General features: G+C 39.2%; 2 protein-coding genes and 1 non-coding gene across 4 annotated transcripts in view; 2 read left to right on the top strand and 1 right to left on the bottom strand.

Annotated features, from left to right (window-relative positions):
- Window positions 1–17901, bottom strand: part of LOC110976830 (extracellular matrix protein 3-like) — a 100728-nt gene extending 82827 nt beyond the window's left edge. Inside the window, exon 1 of the mRNA XM_087129953.1 lies at window positions 17810–17901. The gene's annotated coding sequence lies outside the window, so the exon portion shown is untranslated. The remainder of the gene's footprint in view (window positions 1–17809) is intronic.
- LOC110976833 (testis-expressed protein 26-like) lies at window positions 9748–21481 on the top strand. 2 transcript variants are annotated; one of them, XM_022230442.2, is made up of 8 exons: window positions 9748–9916; window positions 10446–10653; window positions 12801–12891; window positions 13179–13344; window positions 16149–16293; window positions 17100–17276; window positions 17837–17989; window positions 20489–21481. In XM_022230442.2, the coding sequence occupies exons 1-8, from the start codon at window positions 9815–9817 to the stop codon at window positions 20635–20637; spliced, it is 1191 nt and encodes a 396-aa protein (XP_022086134.1). In that variant the 5' UTR covers window positions 9748–9814; the 3' UTR covers window positions 20638–21481. The 2 variants fall into 2 exon arrangements, with proteins under 2 accessions (XP_022086134.1, XP_086986108.1); XM_087129982.1 differs by having other exon boundaries at window positions 9916–10005.
- Trnas-uga (transfer RNA serine (anticodon UGA)) lies at window positions 13885–13966 on the top strand. Its single transcript has one exon. It is a non-coding gene; the product is annotated as a tRNA-Ser (tRNA).
- Window positions 21482–22949: the final 1468 nt, after the last annotated feature.

Raw genomic sequence — 22949 nt, 5'->3', positions numbered from 1 at the left:
GGTGGATCTCTCTCACCTATGTTTATAGAACCCACGTCTCCAAGTGGATTTTCATCTAAACTGTTGTCGGCGACACTCATCATCTTGTGTAAAGAAGGATTTCCGGTGTGAAACAATGACGATGAAGTGTTGTGTTTATTTTTAACGATAAAGACGCTGATAAATCATTACTGTATTTACACAAAGAGGGAGGGTTAATTGGCGAATAATGGTTTACTCACAGTAATGCCAGCCAAGAAGTGCTAAGTTTAGTTACTTCATCATGGTTCCTGGGAATAAAACACTCGTGAAATCCTGCACTAACACACTACTGCTAGTATAACATTAATTGATTCGTTACACTAATACTCAAAACTGAAGGAAGTATTATCATAAAGCGTCTGGAACATAAGTTGTGATTGTAGGCCTATGACAAGATTCGTGATTTAAAATGTTAAATCGTTGTTTTCGTAACTTATCACGAGGGACAATCAGAAAATACTTTATATAAAGACTCGTGATTGGAGGGAATTACTGCCATCGTGCAACCGTCCCTCACACGAACACACGTCCACAATGAACAATTCATCATATTCATAAGGCTGTGGCACGACTCATTATCGATCATCGCAGCCAACAACATAAACGCTAGTCACAAATTCATCAACTGGAGGTTCAGCTCCAACTGAAGACGAAGAGGCAAATGTGGAGAAAAGACGGAGACGAGAATGTTACAAAGACAGAGAGTCCATTACCCTCCTTTATTGTTTTGTTTTTTGTTGTTTTTTATCAAGTGTGCAAGACAGTATTTCGCACAGATGTTCACGGTCCTTAGACTAGACATGTTTCCGTAACCTTCGGCAGACGGTGCTTACCGCAATTCACGCGTATAAACCTCATCCGACACTGGCAGGGTTGTCCATGATTATACACTTCCGATGGGAGCATTAAAGGAAAGACTGCATGGCTCATAATCATTTTGCTGTCTTTTTTTCTTTTCTCATCATCTTTTTAATAGTTGTCTCTGAATTAGAAGAAAGGATATTCTCTGTTGCATGAGACGATTGAACGACGATATCAAGCCTACTCAGATGTCACGATAAAATTTTCTTTTGGGAAAGTCAGCAATCATTTTTTTTATCTTTTCTTTTTGTGTTACGTTGCATTTCCGAAGATACATGCCAGCACGCTTAAATTCCGATTCCTCATTTCGATACTTTTCCAGCTTTCCACATACTGGCTACTTTTAATACATAAATGCAAAGAGGTGGTTTCAGTACTTTTTGGTGAGCTTAGACTACGTGCATTTTCTCGAGAAATAAACCCTCTATTCTGGACGTGATTGACGAGACAGCGGATGCCCAAATTGCCGGGACTACTTTCTAAACTTTCCTTGTGGGCTGGTCCCCCGCTCAGTGGACTACACAATCATGTTCAGTGCATGCATTTTCGCTACGCATGCCATGTGCATGTACAAGTATGCGTGCACCCCGCTTTGTCGTAGGTGTACGTGCCCATTCAACTACATGTATTATAGGGCAGCCATTGTACTGGGCGTGGTTTATCGCAGAACGATCCGGACATGAGCTTGCCTTTAGAAAGCGTAATTATTCCGGTTGTTTCAGAAGAATACGCTTCCGATATCCGAATCCAAGCGTCGCAGGCTTCCCATGCATGATATATTTAACTCAGCGCGGAAATTCAAACCAATCCGCTTTTTACGCTGTGAATGAATTCAATGGTCCGTAATGAACCCCCTGCACTTGTTCTGGTTCCTTCATTGCTATATCCCCCGTGTGCGTCCCTTTCAATGCTAAAGCCTCACAAGATGCACAGAAGACGATAGATTTCGTCCACCTTAGTCCAACCTTCGATCGATCCTTCTTTCACATATCTAATAGTATTCATTCACAGAGCATTGTCTTGTAGTACTTGTACGTTGTGGATCTTCACTGAAATAGTGATAATATTGATAGTGAGTAAATGTATTTTTCATATTATTCAAAATAAAAACGAAGGTTCGGACGTTCAATCGGCCTGTGAAAAAAGGCGTCTGTATTACTTATTACCTTTATCGTTTACTTGCTCGCTATTGCTTAATAATTTATGATAAGACGGTCCTTGTATTATTATAAAACCCGTGAAGAACATAACTTAAAAGTACTGAGCTAGAAACCCTATGAATCTGGGGTAATTACAGACAAAACAGAAGCCAAATCTACATCTTTAAAATTAACTCAGTGCTGACTATAATTGCCTGTAGGTTAAATATAAACCTAGCCCATGTTTCATCAAGGGGCAGCATGACTTACTCAGACTGTTCTGTATACTGATTTGGCATCAAACTAACAAACCAGAAACTGCCACACGGAAAACTATCACTTAAAAAGTTAATTAAAAGTGGCCTTAAACAGGTAAGAAAATAACAATATATGCCGCTAACCCTAACCAGAAACTGCCACATGGAAAATTATGACTTAAAAAGTTAATTAGTTGACCTTAAACAGGCAAGAAAATAACATTACATGCAACTATTTTGTACAGGGAGGCGTGCAAACATACGACGTGGTTCAGCATCCAGTTCTGCTTTTCAAATCATGTTAACTATATTACCCAAAGGACAAGTTTACGAAGTTCCTATTTCCTTTATTCTCATTACTGGATAGATGGAACCCACAAAGAAACCTTAAAGGTTTTTTGGTCACGTTCCCTGGCTAATGTTTCCATGCTTTTTCATGTCACATAATTAATAGAGGGCAAACCGGAACATGCTTTAGACAAACCGAAACCAAACAAGCAAACCTCGCAGATTCAAAATATCTCTAGAAATTACTGATGTAACTCCTAAGGACGCCGTTTAGCCGCTGCTGAGCCACCGATACTATTTTCAAACATGTTTTCTTCCGATTCAGTAACGATAGCGTAAACCAACGGAACGGGATGACTAGTGCGGTTAGTGGGGAGTCTGTACGCCATGTTCCAAGGTTTCCATCACGTTTTATCACTTGTCTGGCGACGCTGCTGTAATGTTTATCCCCCAGAGGCACGGATGAAAGAATAAATAAAAGATAAACAAAATATGTACACTTTGTGGTAGCTATGCGACTACTGTATGAAAACACATCATGATTATTTAAATCGGCTAATATTGTATTGAAATACATATAGAAGCAAAGATGGCTGGTATGGTTGTTAGCTTTAAAAATTGCCTTAAATGCTTAAAATTACAGCTGAGAGGTAACAATGTGTGATACCCAGCACGATATCTAGTAAAGGGGACCCCCATGTGAAAGCAATTGTGCCTACTGCAACCCCTCAGAAATCTGAAAGGAATTCCAAAGATCCCATCAACACAAAAGAAGACACAATGGGGGGGGGGCTTTGCCGCATGTCGCGCATCATAATGGTAGATACCGAATGTTTTATTTCGTGCGTTCACCACCATGGCGTGCGCGTGCATGCCTACTGCAGATGACCTGGTTCACAATGCACCCCGGAGATTATTGTGAGACGCACAGATGTCTTACCTAACCCCGACCAGCTCTCTCTTTTTGTGAGAAGGTATAGGCCTACTGCCCCAACCAAGTGTTCATAATTTGAAACGAACTTCGACCCATTAATTTTGGGCTCCATCCTTGAAATAAACTTCGACCCAGTCAACAAAAAATGCATACATCCTTGGTGGAGGAAAAAAAAATGTGGTCGCTCTTATTTCCTACTAGCCCCATCCAAGGGCGCGTGACAGCGATATCTTCTGCACAACGCCTTGAACAGGAAAAGTGAGGCACGTAATTACAATAACTCCTGTTAGAAGTAGCTTCCAGCACCGTTGCCAGCTTCAGGCATTAAGGGGGGAACAGTATCAGCTTGAGGGGGCCAATTCACAGGAACAAATTATATATTTCATGCTTATGCTTTTTAATAATGGGGGCAGTTTCCCCCCCCCCCCATTGACGGGCCCATCCAGTAGGCTAGAGGTTCGAACGCAGGGGTGTGGAAAACGGACGAACAAAATGTTTATTTTTAAAAAAAGCGTTTACCAATGTCCTTACTAAGTACGAATACTTGGGGATAATAATTGATGACGAGCTGCACTTGAATAGAAACTTGCAGTCTTTAGCAAAAAAAGCTAACCTGTGGATGTTCTTTTTGAGAAAATTAACGGAATTCTGAGTAGACAATACCGTTTATGTACTTTTTTTAAAACCAAACTTACAGAGCGTATTGTCGCATTAAACTTACTGTGCTTCTTTGGTAATTTGTCAAATGGAAGCCTGAAGAAACTGGAACGAAAAAGGAAGATACCTCGGCGAATTACTCATACTAATTTACCCACAATATCTTCTTTATATGAAAAGCAGGTTCTGCTGAAGGTTCGCAGAATTATTCAAGACTCATCACAACCATTATATAATTTGCTTAGGTACCAACTACAAAAACAGGTTGAGTTTTAATACTGTACCCTTATTAGTTCATAATTCAGTTTGAGTCTTCATTAGTTTTGTACCCTAGAAAAAAGTGAAGGCGGGTAAAATTAATGGAAATATTGTGTCTCTCTTTCAAAAAAATGAATGCAGATATGAAGTTAAGTTAATTTACCATGGAACAGATTAAAGAAAAATATAATGGACTGCCAAATGGTACTTAAAAAATCACTCACTACAGTGCACTAAAGGCCAGTTGAGGCTTTGCTAACGCAAATTTGTGACGTCGGATCAAATATTCCGGCTGCGAATTTTGCACAGGTTGAATGCATTTCAATTCGGGCGAAATTTCGCTGCACATTTTCAGGGACGTCAAATTCGCTTCGTTTCCGATTCTGCATTTGCCTTATGTATGCACCAATCTTTACGTATACTAAAAGCGAAGACTGATGACATTTTATCGTGCGTGTACAACTACAAGGTACGGTATATAATTATAATAATGTTGCAGAGTCCAAATCGACACTCAGGAAAAATTCGCGAGGCGAAAGTTGCTACAGTTTCGTTTGGCTGCGAGTGCTGTCGACTGAACAGCTATCAGTGATAACACAATTTTTCAGTGAGGTCTCTTATACTGTCAAACGAAGAGCAGCATTACTACCCATCATCTTTTCCCTAACATGACTTCGCAATACAACAAAACAGACGGTTTTAAATAATTCGCAATTCCCTTGGTGGAGATACAGATGCCTATCCCTTCCCCGAGCTCTGTAGGTGCGCAATTTGCTCTGCAGTAAAGAAAAAAGAAACAAAACAAAAGAAGAACAACTTGAAAGTTATAGAGTGTGAAAGCGATCACTGTCTCCGCGACGTTTGGTTGGCGGATGTTAAATGCGGTTTGAGGATGTCGACCCATCACACCAAGGCCACCTACCGTCCCATGTTCCTCGCTCGATATGCTGTAACACTGTCAGCAGATACAGGCTCGGTGTCTCGTCAACATCCAACTCTTCGCTTTTCAGTTTGATTTGCACGCAAGGTACGCGATACCGGACTCGACAAGCCGACTTTAATGGCATTAACAGGGGACCGGCTGACATGCAAGTCTAGTTTATATGTCCGATGCGGACGTGAGTAGGCCCTAGTCTGTAATTTGTGTAAATCATTAACCTGCAAAAAAGGCCCCCTCCGTAAAAGTCCTTGTCACAACTCTTGTCATATCGGGTCTTCTGCCAACAGGGGAAAACACATAAAAACAAACAAAGAAACAACGGAACCCTTCCCGACAAAAAATATATACTGAGGGTGTGTCTCTAACTATTTTAGGAAGGCATTCAATAGGTTTGGTCAATAAACGATACAAAGCTTTTTGCTGAACATGTTAACAAGGATTGCATGGATGCATGGTACTCATGTGCGGCGAGGCCTCGCCAAGACGTCTTCCCCTAACACCTTGCCCACTTGAAAACCCTCAGTCAGATCCATCATGATACACCCGCAATTCAAACCACGATTAAGTGATGTATGGAATACACACAGACAACAGTGTGTTCAACTCAATAATAAGACTGCAAACGAAAAAAAGGAAATAATTTCCGTGACCATTTTCTTTCTTTCCTTGGTCAGCACTGATTGTCTTGCTGTGTAAACATGAATTCCTATATTTGTTTCTCCAAGTTTCTTCTTTTGCATTTGTATAGCTTTTCACTTCTGTTATGTTATTCCTATACGAATACAACACACGAACACAGCGAAACAGAAATAACAAGTCACACCCACCGTCTGCAAGACAGTATTACTGCAGGAATTTTGTAATATCTTCGTGATGTTTATGTGTGTTATGGGTATAACCCTGTAAAAAATCCTCCTTGCAAAGAAAATACTTCACATGGAATAAACATGAGGCATGGCAATTATCCCACAATCTTTCTACATCCAGTTTTCCGCCGAGTTTTCCGAGAGAAGTAAAGAGTATGGGAAGTAGGGAATAAAGGAATCAGACTGAGTTTGATTTTGTTTCAGATGCCAAACTGGCGGACCCCCCTCTGGCAAACACAAATGGCTCAGGAGTTACGTGACAATCATGTTGCCCATCTTGCTTTAAAGGCCAGTGACACGAACTTTGTTCAAATATCAATTTCTCTCTATGATGTGCAAGAAAATTGGGACACACCCCTTATTATTACATATTATTGTTTGAATGATTTTTCCTCAACTTTTTAAATGCTCCATGTTGTTCAGGCACACGCTGTAGGCTACAATTACTGGGATCCGGTCAGATTATGACCTGAACTGTTGCTCATTCTTGTAATCGTCATGTGTTTTAAGTTTTGTCATCACAGGGTTGTCGTGTATTTGTTACATCAACAATGAAACACAAAGAAGGAAAAGGTCACCGCGGCGAAACCTCTAAAAACGGTATGCTAGCTTAGACGCTGAAGCTTCCAACCACCTGCGTAGCATGCATAGAGGTCTGGGAACACGAACCTCGTCCCTGCCTCCGTGGCATGGAGCAGTGTTAGTACATCAGCATCTGCTCTTTGTTTGACCCCCAAAGTGTGAGATTAGGATTAAATCACTGTAGATAAACGATTGTTTTGAGAACGATACATGACGGTACTCAACATCATGTCAGATCGGAACAGTAAAGAGGATTCCTTAGTCAGAATGTACTTACACGTATTTACGTGTTCTTTCATTGACGACAATTGATAAAGTGGAAAGGGGAGCGTCTGCGAAGAGAAATGGGGGTATAGGGCCTATTTATTTACAATGAAGGTTTAGGCACCATGAAAACTAACTTTGCGAAGTACACGAGACAAAAGCATGTACAAAGCTATTTGAAAACAGTCAAATAAAAATCAGAAATATAAGGGTAGAAATTTGTGATGCACTAAAGATCAATTTCAATGAGCGCACAAAGAACTTTATTAGGGCCTACATGAACACAACAAAAATGAGAAAAATTAAAATGCACAATGTATTCCTTCTAATCCGAAATATTATTATTGGAACAGGCCGTTTTGTTTTAGAATGGAGCGTAGTTTGATAATTAAAAAAAATATAACTTTCTTGATGTTTACGACTTGCAACACGAGACGCTAACAATTTCAACCTCGAATTGTATCAAGTAAGCATATCGTAGTGTGCATTCAATTATTTGGCTGATTTCAGTTCAGTATAATGAGATCATTGAAAGACCCCGACCGACGGCGGCATTTCGAACACTACTGAGGGCGTGGATTTGAATGGGATCTAGTACAAACTCCGCTGCACCTTTAAAAATGTCGCACGTCCCTTTCTGGACTTCTTGTTTTCACGGTGCAATGGGAGCCGGAGGAAAATACGGAAATTTTAAAAGGACACGATAACCCACTTACTCATGTGTGACGAAGAAAAATTCAAACAAGTTATTTCAGCAGCGAAACTTAATTCTTTTCAGTAATGTGCTTCTACCGGGAATAGGCGTTCAAGATAAAAAACATTTCCGTCACGTTCCAGTCTCATTACTCTGTCTATCTCCCGTCCGTCAGCGTCTGTGAAGAACTTCGTAAACTACAGGGACCTTAGTAGCGTAACAGCAAAAAATATCAGTCAAAAGACTGGCTCGCAATCGAGACAAGTATGGTGCATACGCATTTTCAACAACTTCTACTGCAGTTCCCGATCAGATCATGTGCTGGTATCTGGGTCGCAAACAAACAAAGTGACTCTCCTTGAGGGCGCAGCTCAGATTTAGTGTTTATGACCTCTTCGGCCTGGTACAGATGGAATCAAAGTACGAAATGAGAGAAGCTAACAACGTCCATGCATCAATCTTGAAACGTTCTAATGTTTTTAGCCTGGAAAGGGGAACAGACACGCAAAACAGGAAAATTTGATTGACTTAAAACAAGCAAACACAGGCGCAAACGATAAATCTTAATTGTAATTCTCAAAAAAAGGAGGCGACGAAAATTGAAACACACTGATGCAAATCAGTCATCCATAATATGACAAGTGAATAATAGGCACAGACCAATGAAGACGAAGTGAAGACACACACACATATACACACTTGAACCGCATCTTTGTTTCCTTATGACGCACGCGCAATACGATGTCGTGTTTTTTCTTTCTTTTTCCTTTTCCCATTTTTATGAAATTATAGAAGACATGGACTATAATTTAAAATTACAGTCACGGATTTTTTATTATAATATAAATTCCTACCTTAGCAGTTACGTAAAGTATAGCAGTCTAGCCCGGAATAAAAATGGCAGAGACGTGGCTTCGATTCGAAAAGCGCATACAACTTGCCCGGTACCATGGGTTCGCAAGCCAGAATCTATGCTGCTGATGATAACCCAGTTGGACAAAATCACGATTGTTTTCGAATTAACTGCTATTAGAGCATTTTGTGGACCATGAACTGAAGAGTTTATGGAAGAAAAGAGGTTTCAAAAGCTGGAACAGACAGGCAGGCTTATATCTATTATTTGAACAAACAACGCCATGCAAGAGGTTCTCAATTTTCAAAATGCCATTGGTCTTCAAGACTTTTTAAGGATGGTCACCTTCGGATGAAAATTATCTTCGGATGAAAATTTCTTCAAAATATTATCATAGTTAACTAAAATATATTGAACTGAAAATGAAAGACATGAGTCGACTTTTACAAAGACCGGCTTTCGCCAGTGGGTCTGGGGTTCGGGCATTAATCTCCATTGGGTTTGGGGTGCAGTCTACTAATTGAAGCGAGAATTTCTGGCCAGCTCACTAGTAGCATTAAAAGTGCCCTCCCCCACATTTTCTTTTGAAAAAGGAGATGTTTGCCCCCCCCCAAAGGGTGAGATTGTATAAATTCTGGGCAGGATCAAGTTCATGGGGGTTTGGGCTCCTATCTTTGAGCAGAAGGGCCGAAAAATTACGGTTGGAAATTGTCCTAGGTGCCCGAGAAAGTTGAGGGTTGGCACTTGAAAAATGGCTAAACGCAGACTTCGCAACTTCTCCTTTTGGGGGGGGGTTGTTTTTTTGTGTGTGAATAATTAAAAATTCCATCAGTTGACCCCCTCCCCCATTGAAAAGAAATTGAAAGTTTAAGGACCAAGGAATAATTCCATTTTTGTTTGACAAACCTCAGGGATGTTGGCTTGCAGTTATTGAGCCCTGAAGAATGTTGATTTTACACGGTTTTCAATGGGGCTTGAATTAGGAGAATACACCCTTGGGGCGGATGTGCGCGCACAGCGCCCTCGTTTAGGAAAGGAAGCCAATGGGCAACCGACACCACACGTCGACGCGTCCCATAGCAACCACGCACTCAGCTGGGAATCTCTGATCAATGGGTACCGTGTGGGCTTGGGCTGGCCCATTTGTTGACGTAATGAGGCGCGCGCCACGGAAGACGGGGTAACAGGTGAAACGTAACAATGGCGGCCACGGAGATCGTAACTAGTCAAGTTAGGGAAGGATGGGGAACTGGAGAGACAGATCACAGGGCAAAATCGAGGAGCAAGCAGTACCTTACCGAGGTAAAAGTTGTCGGTTCAGCTGAGGAAAATGAGTGATCAGTATGGTGAAGTTTTTTGGCTCATTAGATTTCTGTCCAGGTTTCAGTCAGGTGCATGATCAAAGTGTGCATAAAGTACTACGTTAACCTGTGACTGCACGTACAGAATCATGTTTACATACAGTGATCATGCACAAAATGATCTTGCTCACTCATGTTCTGCTGCCATATGATTTTAGTATTATTGCTAAGCGCAGACGCCCTTGCTGGTATTCGTCCTGAACTGTTCACTGGACTATTGTGGTCTTTTCAAATGGGGGAACCTTAGATTAAAACCAAGAGGTTTAACATGTACACAGTTCACGTCTACTATGTCCATGCTTCACAGCTGTTTGCTCGTTTTTCAAACTAGCAGTGGCCCGAAAAACACAAATTTCAGTTAGAAACTTCGACATGCACGCAATTAAGAAACCTCGATTTTTTCTGTCTTCAGCTTTAAAAACTTAAGCACACGCAACTTTGCTTTAATAGCTTTAATTTCTTCCAAACAGTTCGGCGGCGATTCGCTAACGGCAGGTTTCAGCAAGGACCTGCTGCAGTTTTACGGCAAGGCGAATGCCGAAGATAAGCGGCGTTGCTTGGAGCTTCTCACTTCCCTCTCCATCGGAGAAGAGCTAACCAAGCACGCAGCAGCTAAGAAACCAGCACGGCCCAAAGGTCCAAAGCTACAGAGGCCGAAGACGGCCATGGCGTCTTTAGGTAAGAACGGCATGAAAGAAGACTTTTAAAACGTTTTATTTTCAGCTTTTGAAATTAACGGTGAATTACACAGAATTCAATTACATGCACACACGTGAAAAGCGATGTCTAATACCACTTACTATTATTATCCGTGGATATCGATATATACACATGCGCAATATTCACGGTATTATTATCGTTATGTACCCAGTTCAACATGACAATGTACAACAGGATGAAAGTCATTCAAAGTATGGGTCTTTTTCACAAAACTGCAAAATTGTCTTGAAAATTCAAGACGTTTCATATCATACATTCAATTCCATCTTTGGTCAGTCATTTTGGCACTATGCTCGAATTCACACATTTATTATACCTTTTTGTAAAAGATAATTGATTTTTGTCGTCCACAATTTCCGGAAGTATGATAGATCTACCTTAATGGATAAATAAGGCAATTTCGTCATTTTGCAATCAATACTACATAAATTTCATTTACATTCGTCACACTATTATATCGTCACTGGTATCTGATATTTTTACGCTTTCATCATGTTTCCAAATTACACATATTCTCTATATTTTTGTGTGTCTGTTTAACTTGAAGCAATAACGTGCAAAATTATATTGTCTATTGTGTATCTATTTAGTTCGACAATTTATGCGTCAACCAGAAGAAATATACACTGTATGTGGGCCAATGAAAACGCATACTTCCAATTTCACAAACAGCAAAATGTATTTGAAATTATGTTTACATCTTTCAGAAGCAGTCGATTCAGTTCTTCTCATCCTTTAGATTGTTTTGTTGAAACTTTTGTCTTACAATATCCATCCCATGAATTTAATCGAAGCATTCTTAAAATCTAATGAAAAAAACAAATTAAATCCTTACACTAAGAACTGAAACAAAAACAGTTTTAAAAACATATAGGAAAACCTATGAATGTCAACGATGTATTTATAGTGAGTTTTAATGAGGGGAGTCTCTTGCCGTTTTTATAAAATTAACCCCATAGGATAATCTTCATAACTACTTCCACAACTTCGCCTACAAATACTGAAAAAAACTAGATATGGTGTGGATAAACTCCAATCGTCGTTCGTTTGATTCTTAAAGTGCTATTTCAATGTAAGTATCAAAAATCGTAGATGGAACCCAAAAAAGTCGTACAAGAATACAGGATGACTACTATATAAAACTCCATTCGGTGCAGCGGTTTAGAAGTAGATTCTGTTCGTGGGTAAGTACTTCCCAGGACATAATTTACGTCAATTTATCATCAAGATGAGATCATTTATCAGAATATATTTCATGTGATCAAGTTGATCGTGTATAATCTCCTCACTATACATTATCCTTATGACGGTCATGAGGACTTTGCACGTTTTAAACGGTTGCTATCGCGCTGATAGCAGCCAGGCCTTGAATGCTACAGCGACCTAGAAAAGGCCACTATCAATCTAAATTAAACACCGTGATTTCTTTGGGGTCTCACTGCTAGTTGTTCAGACAACACAAACATTAAAGCACTTGAAACTCGCTTGAAATAGTTTAACAAATGACGGGATTTACGCAAAATCGTCTGTTTACAAGTGCTGTCGTTTTCCTAAGATCAAAGGGTAAGATTACAGAAGCTTTTTCAGTAGTAAGGTGTACGTTTACTGCCAATCTTTATGATTATTCAATACATTTTACAGGTTCGTGGTTCTTTCGTGAAAGAATCAGCGCAATATCCGTATTTGACAGGAGTCTAATCTAGCCACCTGTCCAGTCCTGAATACGGGCAAAACTTATTCACACAGGCAGTTTTGTTCTTACAAACTCAAACTCCCTATTTATGCACAAGTCTTAACACTGGTGTATTGATCTCCCATGCAAAGCTTTCAACACAGTGCAAAATGTTGGCTGATTTCGCATGAAGGGGAAACAGTTTCACAAAGCTTCCTCGGAGTTGACTGGTAGTTTTTAATGAGAAAAGACAGGCGATAGATGAAACTCTGTACCTAAATGGCACGTTTCGGTCAGAACAAAATTATAATGGCAACATTAATTTATAAGGAGCACATGATAGGGTACAAATAAGTAAATTTAAGTGTGGAAGATTAAAACACACGACTTCTTATGAAGCAAACGTCTGTTTCTTCTTTTTTCAATCTTGAAGGTCGTAGCGGCGCTCCGCAGGTGAAGCGTACAATGACGACATACCGGAGAGATTTTCCAGGAGTCATTGCTCCTCCTGCGCCGCAAGCAAGGTAACATGGTAAACATATACTCCATAATGGAAATAAACAAAACAAAACAGACACAAAGTACCATTCGTAAGTTCACTACATCTTGATTTATGGAACATTAAAATGACTATACGTATAGCAACCTGAACTATTATCCTTTTTTCTTCTTATACCCGCAAGTCACTCCATGCATGTATGGTATTTCCGAAGAGCAACAAACCCAGAATTTTCCCTAATAAGGAATAATTTTAATTGAAAATGAATGCAATTTGAGAACACCCCATTCGTTTAATTACTTTTACAACTAGGCCGAAATCTACGGATGGTCTATACAAGGCTTCGTATGAGCTGAATGGACCCGTAGGAACACCAACATACAACAAGGAGTTCTACAATAAGGGCTACTGTAGACCCCAACTTATACGATCAGGCACTTCCTCGGGAGATAGGCGCAATAATCCACACCCATTTGAGGTATGTTATAACAGGCGTGTCGTCACCGACCGAAAACTAACCAAATCCATCCATATCGAAATAGGCTCAGCCGTTTCAGAAATCATGTACTGTACGCGAAGTCACCAAGACTGTCGATGTATGTAAACAGCCGTAGGCTCAATCCCACTAGATATACGTAAATAGTCTCAACGGCTGTTTAGTAAACAACCATTTACTCAACATTTGTAAAGTCAAGTTAATCCACCTAAAATACCGACACATAACAGTAAAAAAACCGTGATTTGTTCCATATTCCAAATCCTATGCTATGATATAATTATTCAAATGTTTTGAGTTTGCAGGACAATATAATTAATACAGTATAACAGTGAGGAAAATGAAGTATGATTTTAAACATGGAACAGTCAGGAGCCAGTAGTCTCCGCGTAATCCGCATGAGCGCTGCAACTCTGTTCGAAGCATTTATACATAAAACAGTCGTCGAAGAGCCGTTGTGCTGCGAAGGTTGCTCTGGATGATTCATCATTTATAAATAAATGGGCCACAAAGGTTTCCTGTGCTGTGATGGCCGAGTGGTTAAGGCGTTGGACTTGAAATCCAATGGGATCTTCCCGCGCAGGTTCGAACCCTGCTCGCAGCGATATTTTTTTCAATGACATCAAATAACTCTTAAAAATACGCTTTATTGGAATTTATGAACCGAATATAATTTATCAGTGTGTTCTCTATTTTCTTTTCAGCAAGTAGTACATAATTTGATTTCAATTAATTTTAAGCCAATAATTAATATTTGAGTGCAGCAAGTCTCTATTATTATTTATTATTTCCTTCATTTACTCAGGATACGCCCAAACAGCCAAAGCTGGTTTTCATTGGGCCTTCAAAATGTTTCAAAAAGATGATTACAAGAGTTATGAAATAACGGAGAAGACAGAAGCACTAAATTTAAGTTAAACGTAAAAAAACACAGCTCAAAACTAATTAAGCATGATACATAAAAAACATAATTAACTGCAAAAAGTTATTAACATAATTAAAGTAATTCAATTAACTAAATTAATTCTAAAATCATGAAAGTTTGAAGGTATTTAATCTTGATAAATCAAATGGGCCGAGTAATTTGCCTTAATAGACAGCTAGCAAATTGATTTGTCTGAGATGGACAGGTAGGCTATTAGAGATTTTTGCTCCGAGAACTGCAAAACTATGAGAAAATATTCTGTTTTAGCAATGGGGAGTTTTAACGCATACCTTGTGTATTCTGTCTTGTAACTCGGTGATCCGTAAACTAGTTGAAAAGGTCAGCCATGTAATTAGGGCACATTTGAAGACAAGTACTCCTCTCACATATTTTTATCTTTTTGAAAAGAGGAGCCATTTTACTTTGTCGAACATATCAGTTGACGGAGTACTGAATGGGCATCCCAGAATTAGCCTGGCTGCTCTTTTATTTTCTAAGCAGTTTGTTGAGCCTATCGTTGTGTCGTTCATACATGTATTTGATTCCCCATACCGTACAGCGGTAATCAAGCTAATGGGCAATATTAGGCATTGAACTAAGATATGAAGGCTCTTTCTCGGAATCCAATGCTTTCCGTGTTTCATGCCTTATTTGACAACGCCCAAACATTTGAAGATGCTGACTTTCTCCACTAAGGACTCACCAATGAAGATCCTTACAAGTCGTTGTCAGAAGCTTGATCCAATGAGTATAGCTTTGGTTTTAGATGCATTAGTGAATAACATATTTCTCAATTCCAACCTTGGCTTCATTAAGGCGATTCTCAGTCGTTTCTGATTGGGGAACTACAAGTAATCGTACAATCATCAGCATGCATATACAATTTACAGGAATTACGGCGGGAAGGTCTCTAGTGAAGTAAATAATAAACAAGAGTGGGCCAAGAACTGAGCCTTGTGGAACGCTGGGTTGAGTGGGAGTGGTCAGACTTGGCTCTTTCGATATGCACTGATTGTTTGCGATTGGTTTAAGTAGGAAATGAACCAGTTTAAGGCTGACTCGGACAGATTCTTTTCTCGTAGTTTTTCCAAGAGAATAACATGATTAACGGAATCAAAAGCCTTACTAAACTAATAAACACTACTAGTCATTTTCCCACATACCATTGCATTAACACAATTTTTAATTGTGAAGTGGTCTCAGTCGAGTGCAATGGTCTAAAGCCAGATTGGCAGGCAGCTAGAAGATGAACCGCTCTTTCACGAATTTTACTCTATACCAGATCTATTGGTATGTTGGATATTATTGAGCTCTTTACGAAAACAATTTTGCCCAAAAGGTGAAGAATATTCCATTTTCATTGCACTTAATACACTGTTTTAAAGAATCGATACCTTTAAAAATAAAAAAGCAAAAAAAAGAAAAACGTTTGAAAAAGAAAACGGTAAAAATAAATAAATACGAGGCCCTATACGGAGGACAAGCAACAATTTTCTAGTTCCATTTAAGACTAAAATTTTGAATGTTTGAATAACCCTTATTTCGACTGACAGCTCATAGTCTCTTTACAGTCAATGTACTGTACTGCTATAGATTTACTACCGTTCGTATCCAGTGGCTCCGATTTTGTCCATAACGATTACGCTACTACGAAATCGTTTTTCAAGGCATTTGGTAAGCCATACATAAACCCAGTTTTCGTCCACGCGTGCAGTCTAAATAATGCATGCGAAATGCAAGTGCCAAAATGAATCATGGAAAGTGATTTTTTAGTTACTTGATTTAAATGTATCTTGCCAGAACATGTCCCTGACGCTGATGGGGCCTGACACAATTTACTCCTCTCTTTTCGTATCCACAGTCTTTCATGGTTTGGCGGTTCCCTAAGCATGTACCTAAGGACCAACAAATCTACCCAGGCGAGATCACTGATCAAATGATGGAAGAAGTACTACGGGACAAGTGCAAGTCAACCTATCAAAATGACTATCTGGGCGTTCCCCAAGGTATCAGAAGTAGTTTTGGAAATATCAATTATAAAGTGCAAGTTACATGTACTTTACCTGAAGTGTAACAAACTCATTTCTGTTTATCAAAATGTTATGTGCAAATATAGAAAAAGAGAAGAAAACAAAACAGAAATGACCATCGTACAAATTCCTCACACTGGCGCTAGTGCCCTCTACACACATAATTGTGTGCGTGATGTATTCACTTCGTGGCTTGTTTAGCCTTTAGATGCCATAACTGCGGTGGCACCAGAGGTATATAAAAAGTAAAAGTGGATATATAACACTATGGGTGATACATTCTTTTAACCCTAACCATGCTGAATCCAACAAGGTTATACAGGTTTTCAATGGTCCCTTGGGGGGTTAGGAGATCAATGGTGGCACTGCACTCATAATGCAGATTCTTCAGCTTGACGCGCGGGTACATTGGCCATCACAACACATGTACATGTCATCACAACACATGTACATGTACAAGAGGCATGTGGCGCGTGTCGGTACCACTTGTCCACGAGCGTTACGCCACCGCAGTAAAAATTATAATTCTGGTTGTCGAATTACAATGTGCACTGTGACGCGTGCACCTGTAACCTGTATATTATAATATACGTTAGGTCAGGGCAAAACCCGTTATATAAATTAAGCCACATTCTTTCATAATCTGTTGCCACAGAACTAGAAAGCTACTTTTGAAGGAGCTTTTCCTTTTAAATAATCGGGAAAATAGAAGTTACATGAGCCTATTAACAATGCCCGTGAGGTGATAAACGCACAATCGTTTCTTCCTCTGTTTTTGCCAGGTTATCAGATGCAATCGGCATTTGAGAATTACGTGGACTGGCGGGAGAAGGTCCCGTTCAGTCTCGCCTCAACCATGCGGTTTTCGTATCAGTTTCCCAAACAACAAGATCTACTTCGAGGAAACAACAGTCGATACGGGTGCAATAAAGACAAACATTTAAAGGCTTCCGGCATTGGTAAACACAATTTTTGTCCAACTGCCAATCATACATAAAAATGATCATCATTCTTTTAAAGTTATTATTAATATTTTAATGGTGAAGGTATGACCTTGAGATTAAGGAAATTTTATAATTACAAACGCATTTCATATTCATTTAATTTGACAAAATGATTTCGACTTTACAAACATCTTCTGGTTGAGAATTACATTTAAATTTCTCACTTCGTCGAATATTATTCGAGATTTCAAGGCAGTGCTACAATGATAAAACAATATGGGTGCATTGCTAAACATCTGGATGAAATACCATATGGCAATGGGAAAGAATGTTGAAAATCCAGTTATCTGCTACAAACACTTGAAAAAAATTTGAACTACACAGAATAAAAAAAATCACACTTTACAGCAACTTTTTAAAGCTATACATGTGGGCCTATAGTTGTGTTACTCAGTACGTAAAAGATATTATAATCAAGATCTGTTCATTGGTTCAGCTAAATGTTAATGTTTATTGATTTACATAAATAAATTGATGTTAATACTCACGCTATCCATGTTTTGTTCTATTCGTAGTTCCTTTGTCCTCAACCCATCAGAAGCATCTGCGGCGGCACACGACGTACGATCGCTTCTTCAACAAGCCGTTCCGTCCCGGTATGGTGGAAGTGTCCAAGGCACTGGATGCCGGCAAACTGGACGAGTATCTACAACTGGCATCTGAAAAGGGTAACAGATCAAAGCTCATATTTTATTGATGGTATTATTCGCACGGAATGTTCCAAATATAATTTATTTATTCATGTCCTTGTAACGGTATGAACATATAATTTTCCTAGTCAAGTTATTCTGCTTTAAATTTGTGCCATTTTGTCCTTATTACAGTCGAACCTCGTTAATAGAGCACAGTTATTACAACTGTGGCGAAATATTCGCTCCGTCTCCGCTCCGGGCGGACGAGAGGGGGCGGGGCGTGGACCAGGGGCCGATTGGAAAGGGGGGGAATTCGGGAAACCTCTTCAAAATCCTCAATAGCGCTGCCACCAGGCGAAATAGTTCAGGCCTAAACCCCCAGAGTTTCGCCTCTCCGGTGTAGCACTTCGCGTTGGCTGACGTGGGTTCGGGTCAAAATATATGACGGAAGTTATCGAGAAGCAGTCACCTTGAAAAGGGGGAGGGCTCACATAAATTATGACAGGAATCAAGTTGTACAGAACAAAACTATTCCCAACTATTTAATTCAGATCCGCAACGATACAAATGAGAACAATAACAAGTTGTAAGAAACTTGTTGTATCCGCAACAATAATAAAATGGGGTCGGGTATTACACTCTGTACATGTATTTACACTCCAGTATGAACACCTCCTGGTACAATCCAGTAAATGTCTGTATCCAATCCTCGCTTATTTCCAACCCAGGGTTGATTGGCACTTGAATATGACTGGGGGAGTAAGGGAAACACTATAACTTGCAAACAGTATGGTATAAAACAAATATGGAGCCAGGTATTGTTTAAACCTGTCCACTTGCTTTCAGAGTGGAGACGAGGTATCGTTCCAACCCGTCTACTCAACTTGCACAACCAAGACTAGGTATCATTTAAACCTGTCTAGGTTAATAAACTTGTACAGCCAGACCAGGTATCATTTAAACCTGTCTGCTTTCAAGAGGAATTCACTAAGGTCCCAGACCTTTTTTTGAAAATACTAAATAGGCCCCAGGCCTTCCTCAAAAATACTAAATAGGCCCCAGACCTTTCTCACACTACTTAGGAAAACAGACTCGTCAGCCTAATTCCACTAAATCTCCTCTCAAGAACCCAGTGCTTCTGTGAGAAAACTTTATACAAACTCACTATATCTCTACTGTCTGCTTATGACTCAATACCCAGATACAGCTCCCCAGTTCAGCGTACCCCAAACAAAAAATATCCTTAGGCTCGGCTCCCCAATGCACAGGCAATGTAGAGCCTACAATGAATCCTTAAGCTTGGCTCCCCAATACACATACAATGCAGAGCCTCCAATAAAACCTTAAGCTTGGCTCCCCACAGCACAACAACGTAGATCCTCCAATAAAACCTTAAGCTTGGCTCCCCACTGCACAACAATGCCGATCCTCCAATAAAACCTTAAATTATTTATCCTTGCTCCCCACTATACAAATAAAGGAGCAAATCAATGTGGCTTGGCTCCCCAGTACTTGGCTCACTTACATCCACTTTGTTCAGGCTAACTTGCTCCCCAACGCACAACCTATCATATCAGAGATGAGCAGTACAGTAGTATTCTTTGGCCAACATCCACCAAATCCAATTCCAAATCCCTTAATTAGCAAAATGCTGACCTATTTATACCCTATGGGTTGCGTGCCCAGTTCGGTCAAAAATACGTGCTAGTAAATTGGCCACGCCCACATTTGTAAAAAGTCACAGAAGAGTGTTTCATAATCATATGGCGATAGTTTCATCTAAATATCTCTAAAATCATACAGGAAAACATAACATAAAATGGCTGGAATCAATCTTCAAGACATTCCTAACGATGTGTTCTACAACTGTGAATAAATTAGTAAGAATCCCCAAAATGCTCACTTTCACCGGGTATAAGTGAATGTAAACAAACCCTAAGTTCATTGAACAAACACAGTGATGTCACAGATATGAATATTTATGATCCAGTCACTGACTTACCAGACGATATCTAACAGAAAAGTCATCAAAATTTTCGTTACTTTCACAGTTGCTTCAAATTAGACAATATTACCTCTACTGAAGCTAAATAAACACTTATCTCGACTTTCTGCAAATATGAGTTGCCTTTTTGATGTCTCAGTCTTCCGGAAATAAATTTACAACTTTCAGCCAATCTCAAACGTTTTAACCACCACTGCGCAAATGGCAGCCATGTTGGATTTTACCTTAACAATACAGCTGACGTATAAACAAACAGAGTGCACACACACAATATCGCCAGGAAAATACTAGAAACTGTTTAGAAATAACGCCTACAAAGACAATAGGGATTTACTAGACGAAAATGCCTGGTCTCTAGAAGGAAATGGGTAAGATTTACAGTACGAAGACTAGAGAAAAGTGAGATTTGGGGGCATTTTCGTCACACAACATTCTGCTTATAATTTTATATATAACAAGGATTTTTTTAAGGTCTCAATCTTTATTGTTTAATTCCCAATAATAATGCTGTATCGTTTCCAATTTTTCAGAGCGTGATGTCCTGCAGAAAATGCTAGAATCCATGGCCAAATGTGAGCAACCAAGGCCGCCTTCAGCATCTGGATCTCGACCGAAGTCGGCCACTTCTACGAGACCAGCCAATTTGTCTTGGATCTCCAACTGGAATGGACCCGCGTAGACATCAGAATGTTGCAATATTTTTTTTTCTAGTGGTATACAGGTTTATTTTTAAATTAAATTAGCTTTAAAAAGTTACAGTTACTTTGACTCTGACTCCTTGTAGAGTCTTTCACAGGTGAGCTTTGATCATCTGAAGGCAGCCTTGCAGAATTCTAACATTAGGATTTAATATTAAGTGTGAATTATATCATCAACATCTGGATCGCTTATTGACAAATTGCTACAATTTCACCTCGTAACTGGAAAGTATTTTATTCGTGGGTATATTTATTACAAAAGCAGCCGCAGTTGATGATAATGTGAAAATGAGTACTGGGGGGGTTCACTTGTCTGTGTAAGTTCATTAAAGGTAATAGTATGCCCTAAACTGAAAAGAAACCAAGAATACCATCTCTACAGCAGTACATTTTCCCAGTTTAACCTGGATTTCGTTCAATTGGTGCCACTCCAGGCGAGAGACAAAGTACCAGGGCACAGGTGGTCTTGCTGAAATGTTTTTAGTGTGACAGTATTTGTAGACCTACCGACTAAGACATTTTTCACAGTAACCAACTAAATAACGAGTGTAATGTGTGTTCAGAAGTTTTTATTCTGCAATACCATGAAAAGTAGTAATATTAAGTTTCTGATGTAATATAATAATATTGAAAAACATACAGCTAGATTGCGAGGCTCAAATCTGCAGACTGCCTGCCTTTTAGACTATTCTTGTGTGTGGACTGAGCTTTATTCCCTTTCATTTTATCCTGCGGTACATTTGGATTTAGAATGTGTGCACAGCATACGGTTTGACACATGCTTCAAAGATTTGATTGAAAATAAATCAATTGTGAGCAAAAAGAGACTTTGTCATGTTTTTGTTTTAAGATGTACTTTTATTGGACCAAACAGAAAACATATAATACCCGTTTTCAGTTACCTACTCCAAATTGTAAATCATAACTAAACCACGGTAAATGCAATTACATATAGGGCCTACAATGGCATCTGTCAGCATGCTCATATAAATCTTTTCAGAAAATTTTTAATTGTTTTGCATCTAAAACTTGGTTGTTTACATGTAAGCATTCTTGAGTAACTTTTCTAATGTTATGTATCACTCATCAACTTGGAAACTGCAATGATGATTTTTACTTTTCTTGATACAAAATGTACATAATTTTGAATACAAATTTATTCCATTCTGTGCTCCCCAAAAACATTTAAAAAAAACCGAAATCAGAACAACACAAAGCAGTGTGACACTCTTCCCACTTTATTTGCTCACAATACTTTGCCTGTGAAACAAAAAGTTACATCTCCTTTTTTATCAAATAATTATAAGTCTGTGAGACTTGAGCTAGTTGTGATGTGTTGTGAAGCATTGCTTTGCAGGTTACTGTTTTATTTAGGAAAAAAAGAATATTGAAGTTAATAGAGGTAATTTTTCTTTTAACTATTTTCTAGCATTTATTAGTTTTCCCAAATATCTAACTCTCACAGTTCTTTTATTTGCCAGTTATGAAAAATTCTTGAAGATAAAACAAAAAAGAATTGCCCCTGCTGATCAACAGGAATACAAGGGTCATTATCAAATGAAGTATTTGAAAGGTTAGGCAAACAAAATCCCAAGCATGAACATTTTATGCAGAGGTTTAATCACATTACTTTGCTAAGTTTCAGGCAGGAAATTATATTTCGGATATGCATGGCCAGAGAACCCCGTCTAAGTATACATAATCTTTATTTGACCCGGTAATTTTGGGAGAAGACAAGACAAAAATATAGCTTAGCCAATAAATAGGGTCTACCAACCAGTCACTTTGTCAATTAGTCCCCTGCGAAAATTCAGTCCACATCTTCCCCAAAGCTGTAGCTTGGCATCCCCGAACATTTACTTTACCAAGCAATACTATTCAGTATTTATCAAACTAATTTGCAGTAGGCCTAGCAGTTTTTGCCTTCCAGTGCTGTGGCTTGCACGAAACAAGAAACTAGTTTACTAATTTAAAACTCATCATTTATATAGATCAAATGGGACAAAATACAGGCCTAAGCTAGATACAAAGTGTTAGGCCTACGAGGACCAGCCAGGATTTTTATTTTTTGGCAAACTTCGGACAAGTTTGGTGGCGTCATACAATACACTCTGCTGACTGAGGCTAAAGAGCAGTGGTTTCTTTGAGAAGGGTTTCTGCTAATTTCTACCGGCACATAGACCTACAGCGTTGCCACATGGGCATTCTAAACACTGACCCAACTATAGGGCATGCACAACTGTAACGTGTCACCAGCACCGCCATTGTTGTAGCTATAAATTCAGAAGTGCAA

Source organism: Acanthaster planci, linkage group LG02, assembly GCF_054643075.1.
Source record: "Acanthaster planci isolate LZ-2023a linkage group LG02, COTS_SCS, whole genome shotgun sequence".
NCBI classification, from domain to species: domain Eukaryota; kingdom Metazoa; phylum Echinodermata; class Asteroidea; order Valvatida; family Acanthasteridae; genus Acanthaster; species Acanthaster planci.
Note: the sequence above shows the minus strand (reverse complement) of the source record. Positions and strands in the feature narration are given on the sequence as shown.

What these genes read in the sequence shown, in the direction of transcription:
- LOC110976833 (XM_022230442.2), top strand. Translation starts at nt 9,815, where the DNA reads ATGGCGGCCACGGAGATCGTAACTAGTCAAGTTAGGGAAGGATGGGGA. An exon ending in ATAATCCACACCCATTTGAG is followed by an intron (nt 13,345 to 16,148) that starts GTATGTTATAAC and finishes TCGTATCCACAG; the next exon opens with TCTTTCATGGTTTGGCGGTT. An exon ending in ACAACTGGCATCTGAAAAGG is followed by an intron (nt 17,990 to 20,488) that starts GTAACAGATCAA and finishes CCAATTTTTCAG; the next exon opens with AGCGTGATGTCCTGCAGAAA.